The following is a 25084-nucleotide window of genomic DNA, read 5'->3' on the forward strand; positions in this document are numbered from 1 at the left end:
GACAGAATGATGAAGCCACCCGAGGTGACAGGTGTGTGTGGCAGGAGAGGATATATTGTTATTAATATCCTACCTAACTTGTGCTAGCAAGCTCCTTTACTTAGCAGAGTTTACATTCCCCTTTTTACATGCACAGCAGATGACTGGTTGCAGGTTCGTGTGAGCCTCTCACTATTATACAATTCAATCTATATAGACTGAATTGTACGTTCCTGGTAAGTTCCCTTGAATCCCTCTTAAAAGAATAAAGATGCCACAATCTTATTCAAAGTCAATACAAGAAGTTTACTTACATCAGTTCAGAGTTGGATGCCTGAAGGCAGAATTAGTTACAAATATCTACATGTGGATCTACCCCATATGGGGGAATAATCCCAGTGCCTCTGCTAGCCATAGCTGTCAACGTTTGCCTTTTTTTAAGGGAAATTCCCTTATTCTGAATAGGATTCCTCGCAAGAAAAGGGAAAAGTTGACAGCTATGCTACTAGCTGAAAGCTAGCAGAGCAGTCTTAGCTAAAAGCTGGTCAAACGACGAAGGGAGTGAAAAAGAGAGAGAGTGTTACATGACTCATCCTTTTGTTACCTGGACAGGTAAGGTCACACCCACCTTTAGTCACATGCAAAAGGAAGGATGCTCCAGCCAGGAGGAACAGGAAATTTTGACTGGCTGGACCAAACATCCCCTTGCATGTCCACTCTAGGAAAACAAGGAATGTGGTATTTGACTGCTCCCAGTGGATTAAATCCCACAAGGTGCTGGGGGGAAAGACAGGGGGCTAAGGAGACAGGGGGGCTAAGGCCCTGCACCCCTTGAGCTAGCCTGCTGCCCTCCGCTGAGGTGTAAGTTGGCACCTCACTGTGAAATGAGATACAACAGCTAGGCCACTCAGCTTCTGAACATGGAACGGGAGTGACGCCATCTTGTTTTCCACTTCAAGCCACAAAACATCTGTCCCTCCTCAACGGACTGAAGTGCTTTGATGGTGTCAGGTAGGAAAGAGCGATGCCTCACCTGATAATGTGGAACCAAGTCACAAAGCAGCTGAAGGAGATGGCGCTCGAGGGCACAAGGTTTCTCCTTGTTCCGAGGCCCACGGGGCTGAAGCAAAACTCCAAGCAGAGCCATTCGCAATTCCGCATGTTCCCTCAGCTGGCAAGGCTCACAGTACAGGTATCGCAGGAAAGGTCTCATTACAGAGACACATGAATTCTCCGCGCTGCAGGTGGAGAAAACGATTTGGTGAACTTACAGAGAACAGCGGAGAAACAAATGGAGGTTTCATCGGAGGTCCCACGATTTTCAGCGTAATTGAGATAACGGAAGAGATTTACAGGAAATGAAGAAATTGGGTTGTATCCAACTGTGGGGTTTGTGCACACAAGGCAGCGTACAAAGTTTTCACCACCGCTCCCCTGAACCATCACAAACTTCTTTCTCTAACACAAAACCACAATTGGATGAAACCCTTGGGAAGATTGGTGCATATGAAATACATCAAACACACATTTAATCATCATAATGTTATTATTTTTACCCCACCCATCTGGCTGCGTTGCCCCAGCCACTCTGGGCGGCTTCCAACACATATAAAAACATAATAAAACATCAAACATTAAACTTCAGGTGTCTTATAAAAGTTATATACAGTGGTACCTTGCAAGACGAATGCCTCACAAGACGAAAAATGCGCAAGACGAAAGAGTTTTCCGTTTTTTGAGACGTTCTGCAAGACGAATTTCCCTATGGGCTTGCTTCGCAAGACGAAACGTCTTGCGAGTTCTTGCGAGTTTGTTTCCTTTTTCTTAAAGCCTCTAAGCCACTAAGCCGTTAATAGCCGCTAAGCCGCTAAGCCGTTAATAGCCGCTAAGCCGCTAATAGCTGCTAAGCTGCTAAGCCGCTAATAGCCGTGCTTCGCAAGACGAAAAAACCGCAAGACGAAGAGACTCGCGGAATGGATTAATTTCGTCTTGCGAGGCACCACTGTAATTATATATCTCTTTCGCATCTGATGAAAGGGCATTCCACAAGGAGGGTGCCACCATTGAGAAGGCCCTTTCTGCCTGGTTCCCTGTAGTTTCACTTCCTGCAGTGAGGAAACCACCAAAAGGCCCTCTCTTACCCCCTTGCTGTTAAGGAATAGGTCAAATACTGTACTGCAGGGATCACAGCACCTGTGCCCCCCCCCCAAGGCCTTTCCTCTAGGCCGCAGGATCCCCTCCCTCCACTGAAATTAGGCTTGAAAGAAGGATTCTGTTAACTAACTGGGAGACTCAGGAACCAAGAAGACAAGGACTTCAAAAAGGAATGGGGAAAATTTACAATTTAGGATACCATAGCTGGACTATAAGAATCACTTGTAAAGTAACAAAGTTTACAGACAATCTGGAAAAATGAAAATAGTGGAGAACGTATTGATATGTAGTCTTAATGATTGTAATAAGGACCCATGTAGGGGATGGGGGAAAGTCAAGAAATTCAGAGAATCTCACAAAATGATTACACAAATTGTTTGATTTGTAAATTTCTATTGATAAATATATATATTTATTGTTTCAAAGAAAGAAAGAAGGATTCTGTTGCAGCCAACGAATCAAGTTGTGGTGCGCTTGCTTAAGGGGTACGTGTGGTGCCCACAATGTTTATCCAGTTTACAAACGTGCCCATGGGCACAAAAAGGTTGGCACCCCTGTGTTATGCTTGGTTTAATATAATAACAGCAGGAAGCAGAGGTTTCAGTTTCCTACTTCTTGGAAAAATTAGAGGGTACATCTTTCCATCTCCTTATCAATTTCTGTTTCTGTAGCAGTTTTGCTGTGTGGAAAAATCGACATGCAACTCTATTATCACAAAGACACACAGAAAAGAACCCCACACGCATTTTCTTTCTCCATTTTGTAAAGCCTGAATTCAATCATGAACCTACAGGCCACATAAACATGGCTTGGGCACTGCATGTTGCCCCAATGTGGCCTTTTCAAAATCTCCCATCCCCGGAGAGTGAATGTAGATTTTGCTGGCTTCCCTACCTCTCTGGACACTGCTGGAAAAAGGCTGTCATCTGCGGCAGGAGAGCTGGCCAGCAGTCAGGTCTGTTCTCAAGAACGGTGATCAAGGGATGAGGAGAGTTCCTGGGGGGGAATTAATAAATAAAACTTAAATAGAAGAAAATGTGGAAGCCAGACTAGCCTACAAACAAATACAACTGCAGGTGCAGGCATTCCGCATTTCTTGCATGTTTTTCACCAACATATAGAACTACTATTAAGTTGTGACTGCATTCATGTTGCATAAATCCAAGCTTTAAAAAAAAAATTCTGCTTATTTATTTCACGCGCAGGAGAACACACAGTGATGCAAAGTCCTTGGATGAAATTAACTAGTTAATTCAGTCTTGAGATGGAAAGAAGAAAAAGTCCCCACCAGCCACCAGAAACAAATGGCAGATCAAGTTGATGGACTATGCCGAAATGGCAAAAATGACCGGAAGAATCAGAAATCCGGAAGACCAAAATTTCAATAAGGAATGGGGAAAATTTAGAATCTGTCTTAAAAACCCTTGTAAATTTGTTAGTGGGATTGGAATAACACTTGTAGTTTAAAGGTGAATTTTGGACATAATAGAGATGCAAAAGAATTGGATTATTCTAAAAGTTGCAGGAGGAAAGGACTAACAATAGGACCCACAAAGAGGAGGAAGAAAGTCCAGGAGATACTGCGGAATCTTTTTTCTATATTGTATGTTGATACGTTATTGTAAAATTTTAATTAAAAAAACCCAAAAAAATTAAATTAAAAAAAAATCTTTAAGGTGAAAAAAAAACTAGTTAATTAAGTCTCAAGGCACACAATGAAAATACCTAGTTAACAGTCTGAAATATAGAATATGTTTTAAGCCAGATTATTTTGACTGCCCTTTTTTGTACATTTTCCAGATCTGCAATTTCCTCTTTGAGTTGTGGTGACCACAGTTGGACAGAAGTGTGGCCATGCCTTAGATCTGTGTAATGTAGTGTTCAAAGTTAGCCAGGCACATTTTGCACTGGGCTATTGGCCACTCACGGCCAAGTGAAGGTGCCCAGGTGCCAGGATGCTGACTGACATCTCTACCACCTGGAGGTCCATGCCTGGGGATCCTTGGATCTGGGCTGTTTTCACACACTAAGACCACATCCTGTAGAATTCTATCCATTATATTTTATCTGCACATTCAGAATGAATTTCAAGAACCAAAAAGTCATATTGAAATATGCGGCGTTCGAGCTGTCTGGCAACTAGGCAGTTTTGACGACTGTAATCTTGGTTGAATGGAATTGAGAGCTGAACCATAAAGAAGACTGATCACTGAAGAATTGATGCTTTTGAATTATGGTGCTAGATGAGACTCTTGAGAGTCCCATGGACTGCAAGAAGATCAAACGTATCCATTCTGAAGGAAATCAGCCCTGAGTGCTCACTGGAAGGGCAGATCCTGAAGCTGAGGCTCCAAGACTTTGGCCACCTCATGAGAAGAGAAAAGTCCCTGGAAAAGACCCTGATGTTGGGAAAGATGGAGGGCACTAGGAGAAGGGGACGACAGAGGACGAGATGGTGGGACAGTGTTCTCGAAGCTACCAGCATGAGTTTGACCAAACTGTGGGAGGCAGTGGAAGACAGGGGTGCCTGGCGTGCTCTGGTCCATGGGGTCACGAAGAGGCGGGCATGACTAAACGACTCAACAACAACTTCCTGCCTTGAATTCGAATTCCACAATTTGGTGGCAAAGGCCAGGGAAGAATCAGCTGAATGTAGCAGGGAGGAAAAATAAGCTTTTCAAATGCTGGGATCAGTTCATACCCGGTGAAGCAATTAGGAAACCATTGTTTATGTAGGCAGAACTTCCAACACCCTTCATATTTGTTTTCAGAGTAATTCTCACAATAGCCCTACAGAAATATTACCGACGAAAGAAGACTGGAGGATGAAACTGATGGACTATGCAGAACTAGATAAACTAACGGGAAGAATTCGAAACCGGCGGGACCAGAGATTCACAGAAGATTGGCGTAAATTTACGGACTATTTGAAAAGTAGTTGTGATGACCAGATTACATTTGTAGATTTGAAGGAAGTTTTGTAAGGGAAATAATTGGAAATATTGCTTTATTGTACGAAAAGGATGACATTAGTTATGATAGTTAAAGCAATATGAATTTAAGAAATGCAAAACAAATTATAAAAATGGAAAATCACCAGAGGCGCTGGTGGAAGTCCAAAAAGATTGCATAAGAGATGGAATGCATGACAACTATTATGTTTGAAAATTAATAAAAATTATTAAAAAAAAGAGAACCAAGGGACCACTGTAATAAAAAAATTGTCTGTCTGTTAGGTGCCAGAGGAGTCCTTGTTACATTCAAATGAGCACTCAGAAATCGAACCATTTATAAAACATACCTGATTGCATAGAACTCTCCCAACGGCTCCTCTTCGCTTTTGCTCACCTTCAAGGCCTGCCTCTGCAGCAGTTTGACAAGGATTTTTATCAAACCGTGGACGTTCCTATCAAAAGCAAAATCAGAGCAAGTTCATATCAACACTGTTGTGCAAACCATGGGGTTGGAGGAGGGGGAAGAGACTTTTTCCACGATGGGTGGTATCCAATTCCCTCATCTTGTAGGCACAAGGATTTCCATTTGTGCAACAGGACTTCAAAAGTCCCGCAAAGGACTTTTGCCATTCAGGAGTGCATGAACAATGGAAAGAAAGAAATAGCAAATATCTGGGGGTGGGGGACACCAGAGCAGGGGGCCATAGAGAGAACACTGTGCCAAAAACAGGCATGCAATCCTGAGCTCTTGGGGGGAAGTAATGGATGAGTCCCAAACACTCCACTGAGCTACCCAAAATTAGTAATGGCATACAAGTTGCTTTTGGAGCTGCTTACCAGCTGTCTAGGGACACGGGTGGCGCTGTGGGTTAAACCACAGAGCCTAGGACTTGCCGATCAGAAGGTCGGCAGTTCGAATCCCCGCGACGGGGTGAGCTCCCGTTGCTCGGTCCCTGCTCCTGCCCACCTAGCAGTTCGAAAGCACGTCAAAGTGCAAGTAGATAAATAGGTAACGCTCCGGCGGGAAGGTAAGCGGCGTTTCCGTGCGCTGCTCTGGTTCGCCAGAAGCGGCTTAGTCATGCTGGCCACATGACCCGGAAGCTGTACGCCGGCTCCCTCGGCCAATAAAGCAAGACGAGCGCCGCAACCCCAGAGTCGGTCACGACTGGACCTAATGGTCAGGGGTCCCTTTACCTTTACCAGCTGTCTCTGATCTTTCCACTAAGGGGTTGGGGTTGCAAGTCATTGAGCTGGTACACTGTGTCCTATGCAAGTCAATTTAATCACATGGCAAACATATCCAAATCTGTCGTCTTTATCTATAAATCTCAGCTATTTCAGTACACCATAGGGCACGCGTTCCCACACCTTGTTTTCAAAGTCTTAATTCGATTTGGATAATCTGTCGGCAGAGCTGGATCTCTTTTTTTAATAATATTTTTTAAAAGAACAAACTATTCTTTAGGGGAAACTCTGTTGCCTTGGAGTCTCTCGAGAGTTTGTGGGGTGGTTTTCTGTTTTTCTAACTGGGTCCAGGCATGAGAAAAGCCAGATGAAAATGTGATTTTGTGGAAGTTTAGAAGGGGTGAAAAATATGTTTCAAACAGTACCAGTTCTGGAAACTCTGGCTCTGACCCCATAATACAGCACAGGTGGGAAATCAAATTTGTGGCCTTGAGCAAGAAAACAAATTTGTGTTCTCTATGCAAAGAGCAGGAAACCTGTAACCTATTAAGCTTTGCCTTCTTCCTTTTATCCGTTCCCTATTTGCTTTGATTCCACACCTCCACCGCCACGTATCTCACCCAGTTTAAGTATTCAAAGAAATGTAGGGCACCGAGGCTCACATTTCTTTTGGCAGGCATGTGGCGAAATAATTTGTGCTGGGGGCTAGACTGAATCTCCAAACCTATACACCAGAGGTAGCCAAAATGGTGTGTTCCAGACAAAAGATGGACTACAACTCCCATCAACCCTGACCACCGACTATTCTGGCTGGGGCATCTGGGTATTGGAGTCCAACAACATCTGTACACATTTACCTGAAGTCAATGGGTCTTGCTTATAAACCGGCATGTATACAATCGTGCCATAAGTAATGCATTACACACATGGAATGTGCTGGTTGTCAGGTGTTCGCAGAAAATTCTCTTGAGTTTGATTGTTCAGGATTGAGGTTGAATCCTGACAAGACAGAAGTTTTGGGGGGACAGGAGGCGGGCTGGTGTGGAGGACTCCCTGGTTCTGAATAGGGTAACTGTGCCCCTGAAGGACCAGGTGCGCAGCCTGGGGGTCATTTTGGACTCACAGCTGTCCATGGAGGCGAAGGTCAACACTGTGTCCAGGGCAGCTGTCTCCCAGCTCCATCTGGTACGCAGGCTGAGACCCTATCTGCCCGCAGACTGTCTCACCAGTGGTGCATGCTCTGGTTATCTCCCACTTGGACTACTGCAATGTGCTCTATGCAGGGCTACCTTTGAAGGTGACTCAGAAACTGCAGTTAATCCAGAATGCGGCAGCTAGACTGGGGACTGGGGGCAGCCATCGAGACCATATAACACCGGTCCTGAAATATCTTCTTTGGCTCCCAGGACGTTTCTGAGCACAATTCAAAGTGTTGGTGTTGACCCTGAAAGCCCTAAACGGCCTCGGTCCAGTATACCTGAAGGAGCGTCTCCACCCCCATCGTTCTGCCCAGACACTGAGGTCCAGCTCCAAGGGCCTTCTGGCGGTTCCCTCGCTACAAGAAGTGAGGTTACAGGGAACCACGTAGAGGGCCTTCTCGGTAGTGGCGCCTGCCCTGTGGAATGCCCTCCTAGCAGATGTCAAGGCAATAAACAACTATTTTACTTTTAAAAGACAACTGAAGGCAGCCCTGTTTAGGGAAATTTTTAATGTCTGCCGCTGTATTGTTTTTAATATTCGGTTGGAAGCCGCCCAGAGTAGCTGGGGAAACCCAGTCAGATGGGTGGGGTATAAATAATATATTATTATTATTATTATTATTATTATTATTATTATTATTATTAAGGACATGTCAAGGGCAAAAACAAAACAAAACACCTTTTCTATTGACAGCAGCAAAGTTCTCTAGGCTGACCAATAAGTAGCAGCTCACATAGTCTACTAAGGTTCTTGGAGGAAGTGCAGAAATACAAGTATGATAACTGAACAGCACAGAAATGAGCAACAAACGGTATTTTCTATACAGCCAGAAGCTTGGGCTTCAGATTTAAAAAAAGAAAAGAAAAGCACACAATATTCTATATTGTTGCGAAAAACTTGGAAGTGTCACTTCAAGGAGTCCCAGAGCGTAAACTGTACAAATGCTAGAATTTCTAAGCCTAAGTAAAAAGCCCGTTCAGGACAGAAGACTTGGGAAGTTGTAGTTTCTCCTTCCTTGGAAGTTTTTAAGCAGAGGTTGGATGGCCATCTGTCATGGATGCTTGAGCTGAGATTCCTGCATTGCAGGGGGTAGACTAGATGACTCTTAGGGTTCCTCTAAACTCCACATAAATCCTGGCTATGCCTATGAGAAGCACATTGTAATGGGAATTGGGGTTGCTTGTGCGTAAATTCCAAACTGCTCCCAGCTGTTGGGGTAGCTAAACCTTTCCCTGATTTGACAGCCCTTACAAGGCGACTGTCTCAGTCACTGGCAGAATCCGTCAGTGGGCGTTCCCTGAACTTCTTCCAACATAAAAGCTGTTTGACGCCAAGTCTCCTCCTCGCCTCTCTGCGTGGAAGTCTCCTGCGCAGAGTGGGCGTGGCCAGCGGAGGTCCTGGGCTCTCCCCGCTGGACCCTGTGGAAGGGTCTTGGAGCCCTCTCTCCGAAGACCTTCCCTCCTCCCCTTCTTTCCTGGTGTCACGCCAATTTCCTTCCCCAAGGGAAGTGTTCTCCCTCTCCCTGCTGGTCCCTTCTCCTGCATCGTTGGAGAGCCCTACCTCCACTCTGGGCTCCGATGTCAGTTCCCTGACACACATATTACCATGTGATGAATATGGTGCAAACATGGGTACAAGGCAGCTAAGCTGGAACAGATGTGCTGAATAAAGATGATCGAAACATTTTAATTTATTTTTTAAAGAGCGGCACGGCATGGATGATGCAAACAACCCGCAAATTACCTGGCAGAAGGAATCAGGTTGAGAGCTCCGTTGAGAACATAACCGAGTTCTGCGTGATCCTGGGAGACGAGTGTCACCAGAACCTCACAGCACGAGGTTCGGACAACCACGTTGTCACTGCAGCACTTTTCCCAGAGCAAGTTTAAGGAAGGGGTCTGAAATCAAGAACACTCCTTCAAGACTGCTGACTTACCAACGCAGCAACTTTCTGCTTCCTTAAATTGGTACGCAGCTGAAAATATTATTTATCTCCACAAAACGACAGGACAGAGGTTCCTTGGGACGCTTCTCCAGCTGCAGCTTGTGGTGCCAACTTACCTAGCTGGCTCTATGGACTCCCTCAAGTCGTGCCAAAAGTTTTTAACCAGGGTCACCCCTCCCATCAGGCGCCCATCCAGTGCCAGATTTACGTATGAGCTAAACAAGCTCTAGCTTAGGGCCCCACTCTCTTGGGGGCCCCCAAAAAAAATTAAAGGAAAAAAACCTGGATGTACATTTCCAAAATACAAGACAAAAAGCAAATAAAATAAAACCTACATACAGCAACGGTGTTTTGTGTTGTGTAGGCTCCTAGGATGTAAGTCATCCCCCGCCTGCTCGCCTGCTCCCTAAAATATCACTGGTTTGCTCCTTTCTATATATAGGGTGCCTACATTCTGCATGGACTGGTCGCATATTTCTTATTAATTGTATTTCAGTTCCGGAGCCCCGTTCGCAACATGAGAAGAAGGCAACCCACGTCTGCGCATCTGCGTGTGGGCGGGTCGCGATTCACCACTTCTGCGCATGCGCGTGACGTCATTTTGAGCATCTGCGCATGCGGCAAAACCCGGAAGTAACCCTCTCCAGTACTTCCGGGTCGCCGTGGGACGCAACCTGAAAATGCTCAACCTGAAGCAAACGTGCCAGGGAACTGCCATCGGTTCAGGAGGGAGAGAGGAAAAGCCAGATGGATTACAGAGAGCCCCCAAAGATCGTGGAAAGCAGCTCCTCCTCAGCGGGGGGAGAGTAACCACGCCTCCAGTGGAGAGGAGCTGCAGGGTTCGGAGGAGGCGAGGCATTGCCAGGACACCTTGCCTGGGCAAAGCGGGGAGGAGAGAGGTCCTCCGTTACCCACGCCCTCCTTGCGCAGTAAGGTTTCGCGCCGAGAGGGGAGGCGCAGACTGGGTGTCAAGCAATTACTTTGCTGGGGAAAGTTTAAGCCCCGCTCACTCACGGATTCTGCCAGTGAATGAGCCAGCCACGAGAGAGTGGCGCTCCGGACAGATAAAGTTTATTTTGCATCAAAAGCAAGGCTTCACAGCCGAGCAGGGGGGTATTTGCCTGCTTGCTCTCGAGCAACCCCTTGGAAACGTAACAAAACGCAACACGAGGTATGACTGTATCTGAAAAATTTATCAGCGTGCCGAATCTTACACAGCATTTATATGGCGTCCACAGATCCCACTCTCTCCAGACAGCCTGTCACGATGGCTATGCAGTCTCGTACTATTAAGTACCTCATTCAAAAACACACACACAAAACCTTGCAAAGAATTACCCTTCAGCCATAAAGATTTAACATTTCCAGGATTGATTCTCAATCATGTAATGCCACAAAGTCAGCTGCCAGGCTGATGCGGGAAAGAGAAGGCGAAAGCAACGGAACAAACCTGGTTAGTGGACTGGCTTATCTTGTTAGACGAAACATTTTCTTTCAGCACAGCAGCGACAAGATGGCCCACCGTCTATGAAGGAAACACAAATTCCCGTGTTATGTTCCTTATCGGGGCCCGGCAGCGGCAACTCGAGACGTGCTGCTGTGCCAAACGGCTGCAACAGGTAATCAAAGAAATGGACTCCAGGATAACCTTGCAAAGTCAGACAGGGTGGCTAGTCTTACAGGGTCACAACCAAGCATCCTCTGCAACTTTGCACATTGCAACCTGCTCCAAGTCGCTTCTAGAAACCAGGCTTGATTATTGTAACTCGCTCTACGCGGGGCTGCCCTTGAAGCTGACCCAGAAACTCCAGCGGGTGCAGAATGCACGAGGCAAGGCTCCTTATGGGGTCCTTGCTGTGGCATCACATTCATCCAGAGCTTTACCAACTGCACTGGCTCCCGGTGGAGTACAGGGTCAGGTTTAAGGTGCTGGTTTGGAACTTTAAAGCCCTACGCGGCCTAGGACCCACGTACCTACAGGACCGCCTCTCCTCGTATGCCCCATTGAGGACCTTAAGGTCCACAAATGACATTTTGGAGGTCCCAAGTCGCAAGCTGGTTAGATTGGTCTCAACTAGGACCAGGGCCTTTTCAGCACTGGCCCTGACTTGGTGGAATGCTCTGTCACAAGAGACTAGGGCCCTACAGGACTTGACATCTTTCTGCAGGACCTGCAAGACAGAGCTGTTCCGCCTGGCCGTTGGTTTGGACTCAGTCTGACCCTTATGTTTCCCTCCCCTTATGGTCTTGATTTATCAGCTACTTTTAAAATGAGGCCGCATTTTAAACTGCATTTTAACCTGTATTTTAAATTGGTGGGTTTTTTTCCTATTATGTTTTTTACTGGTGATAGCCACTCTGAGCCTGGCTCTGGCCGGGATAGGTGGGGTATAAATAAAAAATTTTATTATTATTATTATTATTATTATTATTATTATTATTATTATTATTACTATTAGGAGGCCCCAAACAACCACTTGGCCTATTTGCTGAATCGGTGCAGTCGTCGTTGCCTGGTGCTGACTTATGGAAACCAAAGCTGGCAGAGGGACCACCGTTCAGTGGGTCAGTCTCAAGAATCTACCTTTTCAAAAGGCCTCAGGAGATTCCCCCGCAAGCCTGGGAGATCCTGCCAGTGAGAGTGGATAGTCTTGGGCTACCCAGACTACTCATCTAACCTGCTGTAAAGGGAGCTCCCTATGTTCCTAAAAGGGACGTAGGTGGCACTGTGGGTTAAACCACAGAGCCTAGGGCTTGCCGATCAGAAGGTTGGCGGTTCGAATCCCCGCGATGGGGTGAGCTCCCGTTGCTCGGTCCCTGCTCCTGCCAACCTAGCAGTTCGAAAGCACGTCAAAGTGCAAGTAGATAAATAGGTACCGCTCCGGCGGGAATGTAAACGGCGTTTCCGTGCGCTGCTCTGGTTTGCCAGAAGCGGCTTAGTCATGCTGGCCACAAGACCCTGAAGCTGTACGCCGGCTCCCTCGACCAATAAAGCGAGATGAGCGCTGCAACCTCAGAGTCGGCCATGACTGGACCTAATGCTCAGGGGTCCCTTTATGTTCCTAAAGCTACAGATGCAAAGGAAACTGGTCCACAGTGAATCAACAAGTGAAAAAAGGATGCCTTCAGGGTGTAGGAAGTGGGGTCCTCCAAGGATCTGCATGCAGAAAGGTGCTTTTCCACTTATTCATAAATGAGTGAGGTGGCTGGGTTTGCTGGTGGCATCAAATTGTCCAGGTGGGGAAAACAAAAAAGGAAAAGGATGCAGTTTCTTACCTGTGACTGTATAAGGGTGTTAGGGAAATCAAGTCTCTTTCTGATTTCTTCTGACATGGCTCTTTCTTCCACCTGCTACCCATTCAGCTTCTGCAACAGAGACAATCGAAGCACATCAACAAAGGCCAAGAATCCAAAGTCTAACTGTTAAGCAGATTGTAGTCATCCTAGCACCTTACCCTCCCCATCGTTGCTTTGAAATATCACACACTTTCCTTCCTCCTGTTATACTCTCTCTCTTTTAAAATGACACAAAACAAAACATGCACAATACATATAATCTGATGTCAGCCAAAATAATCAGAAAATCAAACGGTAATGAAATATGTTTTGTACATCTTTCTTCTGAAGGAGCTTTTCTTTTAAATGACTGTTGGATGGATGCATTTCAGATACTAATTCTGTTCCCAGGATCCCCAGATCAGGATCCTGCCCTCCTCTTGCATTTGCTCACAAATACGATTATATGTTGTTGTTGTTGTTGTTTAGTCAATTAGTCATGCCCGACTCTTCATGACCCCATGGACCAGAGCATGCCAGGCACTCCTGTCTTCCATTGCCTCCCGCAGTTTGGTCTAACTCATGCTGGTAGCTTCGGGAACACTGTCCAACCATCTCGTCCTCTGTCGTCCCCTTCTCCTTGTGCCCTCCATCTTTCCCAACATCAGGGTCTTTTCCAGGGAGTCTTCTCTTCTCATGAGGGGCCAAAGTCTTGGAGCCTCAGCTTCACGATCTGTCCTTCCAGTGAGCACTCAGGGCTGATTTCCTTCAGAATGGAGAGGTTTGATCTTCTTGCAGTCCACGGAACTCTCAAGGGTCTCCTCCAGCACCAGAATTCAAAAGCATCAATTCTTCGGCGATCAGCCTTCTTTATGGCCCAGCTCTAACTTCCATACATCACTACTTTAACTATAACAATAGCTTTATGGACCTTTGTTGGCAAGGTGATGTCTCTGCTTTTTAAGATGTTGTCTAGGTTTGTCATTGCTTTCCTCCAAAGAAGCAGGCATCTTTTAATTTCGTGACTGCTGTCACCATCTGCAGTGATCATGGAACCCAAGAAAGTAAATTCTCTCACTGCCTCCATTTCTTCCCCTTCTATTTGCCAGGAGGTGATGGGCCCAGTGGCCATGATCTTCGTTTTTTTGATGTTGAGCTTCAGACCATATTTTGTGCTCTCTTCTTTCACCCTCATTAAAAGGTTCTTTAATTCCTCCTCACTTTCTGCCATCAAGGTTGTGTCATCTGCATATCTGAGGTTGTTGATATTTCTTCCAGCAATCTTAATTCCGTCGTGGGATTCATCCAGCCCACCTTTCGCATGATGAATTCTGCATATAAATTAAATAAGCAGGGAGACAATATACAGCCTTGCCGTACTCCTTTCCCAATTTTGAACCAATCAGTTGTTGCATACCCAGTTGTAACTATAGCTTCTTGTCCCACATAGAGATTTCTCAGGAGACAGATGAGGTGATCAGGCACTCCCATTTCTTTAAGAACTTGCCATAGTTTGCTGTGGTCGACACAGTCAAAGGCTTTTGCATAGTCAATGAAGCAGAAGTAGATGTCTTTCTGGAACTCTCTAGCTTTCTCCATAATGCAGCGCATATAATCTCTATAATTTCTCCATAATCCAACGATTATATGCATGGATCCAACTGGAAGCATGATTATTCCCCAGCCCCGTTTATGGACGATTCTCTTTACATCGTTCTCGTGGCTGAAGTCGAGGCTCAGTATTTGGCGACAAGGTGTCAGTACACCAATGGGAGCTCCCAGCAACCTCAAACTGACCTGCTTCCCAGTCGGCTGCAATGAGGTTCTCTGGCCACGCACCCCAAAAGCCCCACAAAGGACTTAATGAGAAGCCTCTTGAACGGGGAACTCTAACGAGATCCACATACTGTAATGAAAACTGGTCAGCATATGGGAAGAGAAACTCATCTAGACATTATAGTGATATAAACTCACACTTCTATAGCCTAAAAGTAAGCACTTTATCGATCTGCCACCTCTTGCATTTCCCTCCAGGCAATGGCCTGATGTACAGCATCTGTCCCAGACAAAAGTCAGTTGTCAACGAGACGTTTCCATTACACTTTTATACATAGAAAACTGAAAAGCATCAAGGTCCTTGAACGTCTTTGATGGTCCCCAAATACTTGCGAGCGCTACTCCACGATACTCTGTGGCAGGGCTAGGAAACCTGCGGCCCTCCAGATGTGGCAGGACTCCAGATGTTTCCATCAGTCCTGGCTAACCATGAAGATGGGAGCTGTAGTCCAGCAACATCTGGGGGGGCCACAGGTTCCTCATTCTTGCTCATCTATACCTGAAGGAGTGTCTCCACCCCCAGCATTCTGCCCAGACACTGAGGTCCAGCACCAAGGGCCTTCTGGCGGTTCCCTCACCACGAGAAGCCAAGTTACAGGGGACCGGGAAGAGGGCCTTCTCTGTGGTGGCACCCGCCCTGTGGAACACCCTCCCATCAGATGTCAAGGAAATAAAGAACTATCTGACATTTAAAAGACATCTGAAGGCAGCCCTGTTCAGGGAAGTTTTTAATGTGTGACATTTTAATGTATTTTTAATCTTTGTTGGAAGACGCCCAGAGTGGCTGGGGAAGCCCAGCCAGATGGGTGGGGTACAAATAATAAATTACAATTAGTATGTCATCATAGGATCCTCGGTTATACAGTTCCTGGTTAGGTAAATGTAAAGGGACCCCTGACCATTAGGTCCAGTCATGGCCGACTCTGGGGTTGCGGCGCTCATCTCGCTTTATTGGCCGAGGGAACTGGCCTACAGCTTCCGGGTCATGTGGCCAGCATGACTAAGCCGCTTCTGGCGAACCAGAGCAGCACACGGAAATGCTGTTTACCTTCCCGCCAGAGCGGTACCTATTTATCTACTTGCACTTTGATGTGCTTTCGAACTGCTAGGTTGGCAGGCACAGGGACCGAGCAACGGGAGCTCACCCCGTCGCGGGGATTCGAACCACCGACCTTCTGATCGGCAAGCCCTAGGCTCTGTGGTTTAACCCACAGCGCCACCCACGTCCCTGGTTATGCTTTGTTTATTTATGTAAAAGCCTTTACAAACAGTTTGGAGCATCTCTGGGCAGCGTCTTCAAGACTAAGTACATACTCTGAACATATGGCTGACTCACACACGGACATTGAAATGGCTGTAGAGTTCTTGCTCCAATGATCTGTACATGCAGGGTTCCTTATGGACTTGCTTGAGAAGCAGGAGCCAAGGAGTTGGCTCCTGGGGCCCCAAGGCATGCAACTACATTCCCAAGTGCATGCCCCCTCTCTAAATCAGGCTTTCCAAAACTTGGGTCTCCCTGCATTTTTCCTGCATTGGAAGGGGTTGGACTAGATGGCCTTTGGGACCCTTCCTATGTTTTTTTTAAAATAATAATAATTCAGACATCTTTACTGAAAGTTAAAAAGTACATAACTATACGTAAATAAAAGAGAGAGAAAGAGAAACAGAACCTGTGTAGAAGGGAAAGTAAAGGGGGGGGGACCCAAAACTGTACGCTTTGCAAAGTTGTTATTGTACTTCACCAGATCTTAACCTATTACAGTATTTGTAAGAATGGATTCCCAACATCACTGAATGTGTCCATGGCAAGTCTGCGTTTATATGCAAGTTGTTCATATGTTGCGAGTTTGCAGAAGTCTCCAATCCAATCGCAGAAAGGAGCCGCCGCATTCCCCCCCCCCCCCAATTCATCAGCATCAAGACTTTTTGCCGTGCTTTAGGGCGTAGGAAAGTCCACTCGTATTGCCCTTTTGTAAGGTTCCATGTGCTGGGCGAATAATTCAAAAATATATTGTATGAACTCCCATCATCTCTAGCGGTCAGGGATGATGGGAGTCCCGAAACAGTTGGAGACTCAAGTTTGGGAGAAACACTCAATGGCTGGATCTGCACCAGCCCCTGTCCCAGGAAAGTCTGGAGACTGGCCTGCCCCTCTCCCTATTCCGAGGCTGCTCTCCTTGCTCAGTGGTTAGAACCCTGCAAGGATTACCCCGTGGCTAGAACCCACAGACAGAACTCCGAAATCGGCACCCCGCAGTTTAGAACCCTGCAATTAGTGCCCCGCGGTAATTACCCCGCGGTTAGAACCCTGGGGGTCAGTGACCTGCGGCGGTTAGAACCCCGCGGCGGCCAACGTTCCAAGGCGCGGCTCACCTGTCAAGCAGCAGCAGCAACTTCGCAGCGTGGCGACTGGCCGGAGCGGCGCAGCCGCAGTAGCGCCCCTCTCTCTCCCCGCCCCGCCGTGCGGCCATCGACAAATCAGGGCAAGGTAAGGGCACGGCGGCTTCGAATCTGGTTCCGAGCATGCTCGCAGCCGGGGGAGCATGCGCATTAGGCACCAGGGGCTCGAAGGCCGCCCAGAGGGGGAGGGGCGGGAAGAATCGCCTCAGAGAGGAGAGGATACTTTTAATGAAGAATAAATAGACAAATATTTACTGTAAACTGTAAACAACTGAAAAAAACACTAGCAGGATTGTAACAACTCTTGTAGTGTAACAAGAGCTAAGGATTTAATGGAGGGTTTTTAAAAATAAAAATAAAAATGGAGAAGTGGGAAGTCCAAGGATTCGAGGAATCCCTTGTTTGTGATGTTAATTCATATTTGAATGCAAACTTTAATTGTAAAAGCAAATAAAAACCTATATGGGAAAAAAGAAATAGAATCTTAGAGTTGGAAGGGACCTCTGAGGGTCATCTAGTCCAACCCCCTGCGATGCAGGAATCTCAGCTAAAGCATCCCTGGCTTGTGGCCAAAGAAACTCATCTTAAAAGCCTCCAAGGAAGGAGAGACCACCACCTCTCCAGGGAGACCTTTCCACTGTCAAACCGCTCTTTCCCTTCCTGATGTTTAGTTGGAATCTCCCTCCTTGTGACTTGAAGCCATGGGTTCGAGTCCTACCCTCCAGAGCAGGAGAAAACAACATTGCTCCCTCTTCCGTGTGACATCCCTTCAGATATTTGAAGATGGCTCTCCTATCTCCTCTCAGTCTCCTCTTTTCCAGGCTAAACATACCCAGCTCCTTCAACCGTTCCTCATCAGGCTTGGTTTCCATAGTAACATAGTAGAACATCACACACATATACACACACACACCTATTTCTGTTCCTGTGTTTGAAAGCCAGTGTCCTCAAAGGTCTATCCAGGTCATCAGTTAAGATTTGCTGTTTTAAAATTACGAATTCAAAGCAAGAAGTAGCTTTTCTTTCTTTTCCGGTTTCATTCTGGCTGGGGATTAGTTTCCAGGTCTAATTCAAAGGGCCGTTGTCAACCTATAAAGCCTTACGTGGCTCAGGACCTCAATGCCTTAAGAGCCGCCTCTCCCCAAAGAAGACCAACCCGAACCCTGAACTTGTCCTCGGAGGACCTTCTCTATGTCCCCCTAACCCAGAGAGGTTTGGAGAGTGGCAGCAAGAGAGCAGGGCCTTTTCTGTGGTGGCTCCCCAATGGGGAAACGCTCTCCCCAGAGAGGCTCGCCTGACTCCATCATAACATGGCTTTAGGCCCCAGGCAAAAACATTCCCCTTTACCCAGGCCCACGACTAGTAAATAATCTATGGGCTGTAAAAGTGTGGGGGAAACAACTATTATTATGACAACTATTTTATTTTTAGGCTGTTTGTCAGTATGCTTTCTACTATGTTTTTATCAGTGATGTTCTGTAATGTATTTTTAATGTAGTACACCACCCTGGGAGCTTTTGATAAAGGGTGGTATACAAATAGAATTAGTGATAATAACAATTCACCCATGATCATGATGATGATAATAATAATAATAATAATAATAATAATAATAATAATAATAATAATAATGGGTTGTTATTGTTCCCATTTTGCAGGTGGAATAGAAAAAACTGCCTTCCCCAAGCTTCCATCCGCTCACCATCGATCACAGGTTATAACGCTCAACTGGAATATTGTTGTGAGTTTGGGGCATGGGTAGGCAAACTAAGGCACGGGGGCCGGATCCGGCCCAATCGCCTTCTAAATCCGGCCTGCGGACTGTCCGGGAATCAGTGTGTTTTTAGATGAGTAGAATGTGCCCTTTTATTTAAAATGCATCTCTGGGTTATTTGTGGGGCCTGCCTGGTGTTTTTACATGAGTAGAATGTGTGCTTTTATTTAAAAGGCACCTCTGGGTTATTTGTGGGGCATAGGAATTTGTCCCCCCCCCAAAAAAAAATACAGTCTGGCCCCCCACAAGGTCTGAGGGACAGTGGACTGCTGAAAAAGTTTGCTGGTTTGGGGGTTTGGACAGGGAAGCGTAAAATAAGGCCGGAATGGTGGCTTAACAGTTGGTCAGAAATAGGCGAAGCACCCTGGACTGTTCGGAACAGGAGCAAACCTCCTCTTCCCCGCTCCCTAGTGCTATCTAGGTCTGAGGGGAAAAAGGAACAAAGGAAAATTGTGGTTTGAGTTGGTTAGAGTTGAGCGAAGTTTTGCACCCTACTGGCTCCTGGGGACTCATTTTAATTTTGTCTTCATCCTCTTCCCTGACGAGATCTGCAAAGGCAACACACCTTGGGGAAAGCTGTCAGGCAGTGCCATCCCTGTTTGGGGAAGCTTTTAATGTTTGATGCATTACTGTATTTTAATATTTTGTTGGAAGCCGCCCAGAGTATCTGGGGAAGCCCAGCCAGATGGGCGGGGTATAAATAAATTATTATTATTATTATTATTATTATTATTATTATTATTATTATTATTATTCCTCCCCTCTAAGTAAGAAGGGGAGCTGGCAGAGCACAGGCTGGAATTTGGGGGGCAGTGCCCCATTTGCTCTGCTGATTTTTGGGGTTCTGTTAAAAATAGCGTGTCTCTTTTGGGGGATTGAATGTGGGAGAAGCGGATTATAACAGGAAACTTGTGTGGCGTGGTTTTGAAAAGTGTAAGCTGGTTGTTAAAATTGCAACTTAGGCATGAGCTCACTAGGTGGTCTTAGGAAAAAAAGCACCTCCTCCGCGGTTTCAGTTTGCCACTTGTAATTTGGAAGTACATCCCACCTCGCGGGATTGCTACTGAAATAATGTGTGTGAAGTACTTTGCATGCCTGAAATATGCTACAAAAATGGCAAGCAATAATAGTACTGCAAGGCACACAAAATATTGTGTGTTATTTGTTAAAATATATATATATTCCACACAGCCTGTCAAGTGATTCTGTGGTGGCGGCTTCCAGTAAAAACAACAACAGTGAAATACAATAAAATGATCACCATAGACCATTCACATCAAATCCCAGTTATTTACAACATAGTATAATCAGTACAGATAATTACGAGTCCATGCATAACTGCAGAGGTTTGTGACCATACACTTCACTGCTGCGTAGCCTAGACTTGGGAAATAAAGAACTCCTACCCAGCAGAGAGCAAGTGTCGGCTGTTCTTTATGAATGCTATTTCTTCATAATTGCTCTCAGCACATTGCCACCTTTCGAATGTCTGAAAGGAGTACATCAAGTGTCATTCTGGATCACTACCCCACATAAAACCCCAAGGAGGAGGAGAGGGAGGACTCGGAAGTGGTGCAATGGGCAGTTTTGTGAAGGAAAAATAGAGCTTACATTCATGAATGCGTTTATAGAAGAAAACTATTCACTCAGCTGAAGGTGCCTGCATGGAACCTGTCTCTAACTTTTCTAACATGGTTTCCAGTCCAGTGATGGGAAATATGTAAGTCTAATATTTTGGATTAAGTGGTATAAATATTGCAAAATAAAAATGAACGAATGCAGAGCAAATTCATGAATGAATGAATGAATGAATGAATGGCGTTTATGATATATAATGATGCTGATAGGAGACTTTGAAAAGGGGCTGCCAGTAAGAGAAAGACAAAACCAAGCTAGATAGGTAGACCTATGTTCGTATTCCCTGAAATATCGCTTGATGTAAAATTGTAGTTAACAAAATAATCCGTGAGCATGAATAGGAGTGACATAGTTTAGAATTTATTATAGGAATCAGTCAAAGTAAACCTTTCCACTTAAACAAATATTTATTTTAAAGCTCTAAATCCAGGCACTAAAATGTAAATTGACCAAAAGAGCTTTCATTATTGCTATGATTAAGGGTAATTTAAAACACAGTAAACTTTTAGGTGCAGCCATTTTTAACCTAAACTGCAGTTGGCTGTATAAGACTGAAATCTACACAAGCAGTGGCGTTCATGCGGACAGCTGGCAGAAACCGTTGCACACATTACATATCATTAGGGGATGAAAAAGCTTTTATAGAAACCTATAACTAAGTCCCCTCTCCGCACTGCAGTATCACTGCTGAGAAGGCTAGAGTGTCACTAAAGTCATGATTTGCTAGGAAAGAAGATGCTTTTTCCTGTTTCTGTTAGGAAAATCATCCATGGAGAGTTTAGAAAAGAAGCTCTTTACTTGAACCACGGTGTCCTTTTTTTAAAAAAATAAATTTTTATTAGTTTTCCAACATAAATTAAACACAATACAACTAACAATACACAAACAAACAAACAAACATATAAACACGTATAATTTCATGACCTCTTTTTCTTAAACCTTATTTCAACGACTTCCCCATACCTCCCTTTTCTGCATCCCTATTTTAAACTTTTTCAGCAACCCCTAGTTCCAATTACTTATAATTCACTTTCTTTAGTCCTTTTTCTCTTACCCAATTATTTATCACTGCAATTTTGTTTCACATTACCCATGACATTTTAGCACTCATTAATTTTACAACAGTTCTTAAGATAAACTTTAAATTTCTTCCAATCTTCTTCCACCGTCTCTTTCCCTTGGTCGCGGATTCTGCCAGTCATCTCAGCCAGTCCCATATAGTCTATCACCTTCGTCTGCCACTCTTCCAGCGTGGGTAGTTCTTGTGTCTTCCAATACTTTGCTAAGAGAACTCTTGCTGCTGTTGTAGCATACATAAAGAACGTCCTATCTTTCCTTGACACCAATTGGCCCACCATGCCCAGGAGAAAGGCCTCTGGTTTCTTCACGAATGTGCATTTAAGCACCTTTTTCATTTCATTATAAATCATTTCCCAGAAGGCCTTAATCCTTGGGCACGTCCACCAAAGGTGGTAAAAAGTACCTTCAGTTTCATTACATTTCCAGCATTTATTATTAGGCAAATGGTAGATTTTTGCAAGCTTGACTGGAGTCATGTACCACCTATAAATCATTTTCATAATATTCTCTCTTAAGGCATTACATGCCGTAAACTTTATACCGGTGGTCCATAACTGTTCCCAGTCAGCAAACATAATGTCATGACCAATATCTTGTGCCCATTTTATCATAGCTGATTTAACCGTCTCATCCTGTGTATTCCATTTCAACAACAAGTTGTACATTCTTGACAGATTCTTAGTATTGGGTTCTAACAATTCTGTTTCTAATTTTGATCTCTCCACCTGGAAGCCAATTTTCCTGTCCTGTTTAATGAACCACGGTGTCCTTACACTCACACACATAGAGCACCATTTCCACAAATACAGTCACATTTGTTGTTGTTGTTGTTGTTTAGTCATGTCCGACTCTTTGTGACCCCATGGACCAGAGCACGCCAGGCACTCCTGTCTTCCACTGCCTCCCGCAGTTTGGTCAAACTCATGCTGGTAGCTTCGAGAACACTATCCAACCATCTCGTCCTCTGTCGTCCCCTTCTCCTTGAGCCCTCCATCTTTCCCAACATCAGGGTCTTTTCCAGGGAGTATTCTCTTCTCCTGAGGTGGCCAAAGTATTGGAGTCTCAGCTTCGGGATCTGTCCTTCCACTGAGCATTCAGGGCTGATTTCCTTCAGAATGGAGAGGTTTGATCTTCTTGCAGTCCATGGGACTCTCGAGAGTCTCCTCCAGCACCATAATTCAAAAGCATCAATTCTTTGGCGATCAGCCTTCTTTATGGTCCAGCTCTCACTTCCATACATCACTACTGGGAAAACCATAGCTTGAACTATACGGACCTTTGTCGGCAAGGTGATGTCTCTGCTTTTTAAGATACTATCTAGGTTTGTCATTGCTTTTCTCCCAAGAAGCAGGAGTCTTTTAATTTTGTGGCTGCTGTCACCACCTGCAGTGATCATGGAGCCCAAGAAAGTAGAATCTCTCACTGCCTCCATTTCTTCCCCTTCTATTTGCCAGGAAGTGATGGGACCAATGGCCATGATCTTCGTTTTTTTGATGTTGAGGTTACACACACAATCACATGGGTCCAATTGCATGGACTTTCTCAGTGTGAAATTGCCACCCACTCACCACCAGGGGGAAAATAGAATCGCAACTACTCAATTCACACAGCACCAGAGGATTGCGTTACAGCAAGTCACCCTCATGCCGTGGGCTGGGTATGAAAAAAAAAAGACAGGAGATAAAGTTATAGCAGTGGACTCCAGCTTTCCTAAGGGTGCAACTAGAATCATAGAATTGCAGAGTTGGAAGCGACCACAGGATCAGTCCAACCCTCTGCAAGGCAGGAATATGCAGCTGCCCCATACGCAGATCAAACCGGCAACCTTGGCGTTATCAGCACCACACTGTGACCAACGGAGCTATCCAGGCTCAACTGAACCTGGGTTCTCCTGAATCCCTGGAGGTCAGATGGGCAGGAGAAACAGCCTAATCCCTTATGCCAGAGGATCCTTATACCTGAAGGAGCGTCTCCACCCCCATCGTTCTGCCTTCTGGCGCTTCCCTCACTGCGAGAAGCCAAGTTACAGGGAACCAGGCAGAGGGCCTTCTCGGTGGTGGCGCCCGCCCTGTGGAACACCCTCCCACCAGATGTCAAAGAGAACAACAACTACCTGACATTTAGAAGACATCTGAAGGCAGCCCTGTTTAGAAAGCTTTTAATGTTTAACAGACCACTGTACAGCGGTACCTTGGGTTAAGTACTTAACTCGTTCCAGAGGTCCGTTCTTAACCTGAAACTGTTCTTATTATTATAATTTTTATTATTATAATTTTACTGTTCATAACCTGAAGCACCACTTTAGCTAATGGGGCCTCCTGCTGCCGCCGCGCTGCTGCAGCACGATTTCTGTTCTCATCCTGAAGCAAAGTTCTTAACCTGAAGCACCATTTCTGGGTTAGCGGAGTCTGTAACCTGAAGCGTATGTAACCTGAAGCGTATGTAACCTGAGGTACCACTGTATTTTAATACTTTATTGGAAGCCACCCAGGGTGCCTGGGGAGACCCAGCCGGATAGGTGGGGTATAAATAAATAAATATTATTATTATTATTATTATTATTATTATTATTATTATTATTATTACCACCCATCCCAAGTGACACATTCCCTCTTGCACAACCTTCTAGGGACTTCATGCTAATGGTGGGCAGCACCGCAGGCAGAACGTGTATATGGAGCATACCGTAGCCTACATTCCAACCATGCAAAAATCAAAGGCTTCTAAACACACACAGAGCTCCATCCAGGCAAAGAGGCATTATCACGGCTCAAGAATGCACTCCAGCCAGGCAAAAGCACTTAAATTAGCCAGGCATTTGCAGATCTTAATACCTAGCTTTTAGTGATACTGTTATCTGTTCGTTTGTTCTTTTCTGCTGTGGGTTGCTGTGTTTGTTATTATAATTTGTTGTTTTAATGTATATTGTAAAGCCTTGGGATTTGATAATGAAGGGAGGTGCATAAAGGTTTTAAATAAATAGTAAACAGAGGGTTGCTTTCAGTCACAGAGGCCCTTTAGAAGAAAAAAGTTTTTGGGGAAATGCACTTCTTGAGGTGGAAGTCTGACAGGGGAGAGGCTCAACGCTGTCCACCCTTCCTATCCCCTTGAATAATGATAGGTAAAGGTAATGGGACCCCTGACCATTAGGTCTAGTCGTGGCCGACTCTGGGGTTGCGGTGCTCATCTCGCTTTATTGGCCGAGGAAGCCGGCGTACAGCTTCCGGGTCATGTGGCCAGCATGACAAAGCTGCTTCTGGTGAACCAGAGCAGCGCAAGGAAACGCCGTTTACCTTCCCACTGGAGTGGTACCTATTTATCTACTTGCATTTTGACATGCTTTCAAACTGCTAGGTTGGCAGAAGCAGGGACCGAGCAACAGGAGTTCACCCTGTCACGGGGGATTCGAACTGCCGACCTTCTGATCGGCAAGTCCTAGGCTCTGTGGTTTAACCCACAGCGCCACCTGCGATAGTAAGGACCAAAGCATTATTTGAGTAGGTGCATGAAAGGATGCAGCCATGGGGAAAACCAGCAGAGAATTTGGAGCGGCACCCATTCTTAGATAAGTCAGAAAAATTGTACAGTACTCTTTACTCTTGTACTTTACTCTTCATTCTCTTACGTATGATGTCATTTTGCAAAAGTTTGCATCCCAGTTTA

The 25084-nt window shown here is 45.4% G+C and overlaps 3 protein-coding genes across 7 annotated transcripts in view; 1 reads left to right on the plus strand and 2 right to left on the minus strand.

Annotated features, from left to right (window-relative positions):
- FOCAD (focadhesin) overlaps positions 1–17767 on the minus strand; it is a 127595-nt gene extending 109828 nt beyond the window's left edge. Inside the window, exons 1-7 of one of the 4 annotated variants that reach the window (XR_014542964.1) lie at positions 16903–16979; positions 12694–12783; positions 10868–10942; positions 9216–9370; positions 5435–5539; positions 3028–3129; positions 1013–1217 (exon numbers count right to left, since the gene is read on the minus strand). Coding sequence is in view for 3 of the 4 variants with exons in the window: in XM_083592739.1 (XP_083448865.1) it covers positions 1013–1217; positions 3028–3129; positions 5435–5539; positions 9216–9370; positions 10868–10942; positions 12694–12750 (699 nt within the window). In the remaining variant the exon portion in view is untranslated. Of the gene's footprint in view, positions 1–1012; positions 1218–3027; positions 3130–5434; positions 5540–9215; positions 9371–10867; positions 10943–12693; positions 12784–16271; positions 16342–16902; positions 16980–17647 lie in introns of those variants that run through there. The other 3 variants (XM_083592739.1, XM_083592738.1, XM_083592740.1) reach the window with 3 other exon arrangements.
- The window catches only part of ACER2 (alkaline ceramidase 2), a 529013-nt gene that overhangs the window by 121083 nt on the left and 382846 nt on the right, over positions 1–25084 (minus strand). The window lies entirely within an intron of this gene.
- The window catches only part of MLLT3 (MLLT3 super elongation complex subunit), a 148798-nt gene continuing 141556 nt past the window's right edge, over positions 17843–25084 (plus strand). Inside the window, exons 1-2 of the mRNA XM_083593485.1 lie at positions 17843–17882; positions 18588–18643. The gene's annotated coding sequence lies outside the window, so the exon portion shown is untranslated. The remainder of the gene's footprint in view (positions 17883–18587; positions 18644–25084) is intronic.

The sequence above is a fragment of the Podarcis filfolensis genome (genome assembly GCF_964270895.1).
Source record: "Podarcis filfolensis genome assembly, chromosome: 17".
NCBI classification, from domain to species: domain Eukaryota; kingdom Metazoa; phylum Chordata; class Lepidosauria; order Squamata; family Lacertidae; genus Podarcis; species Podarcis filfolensis.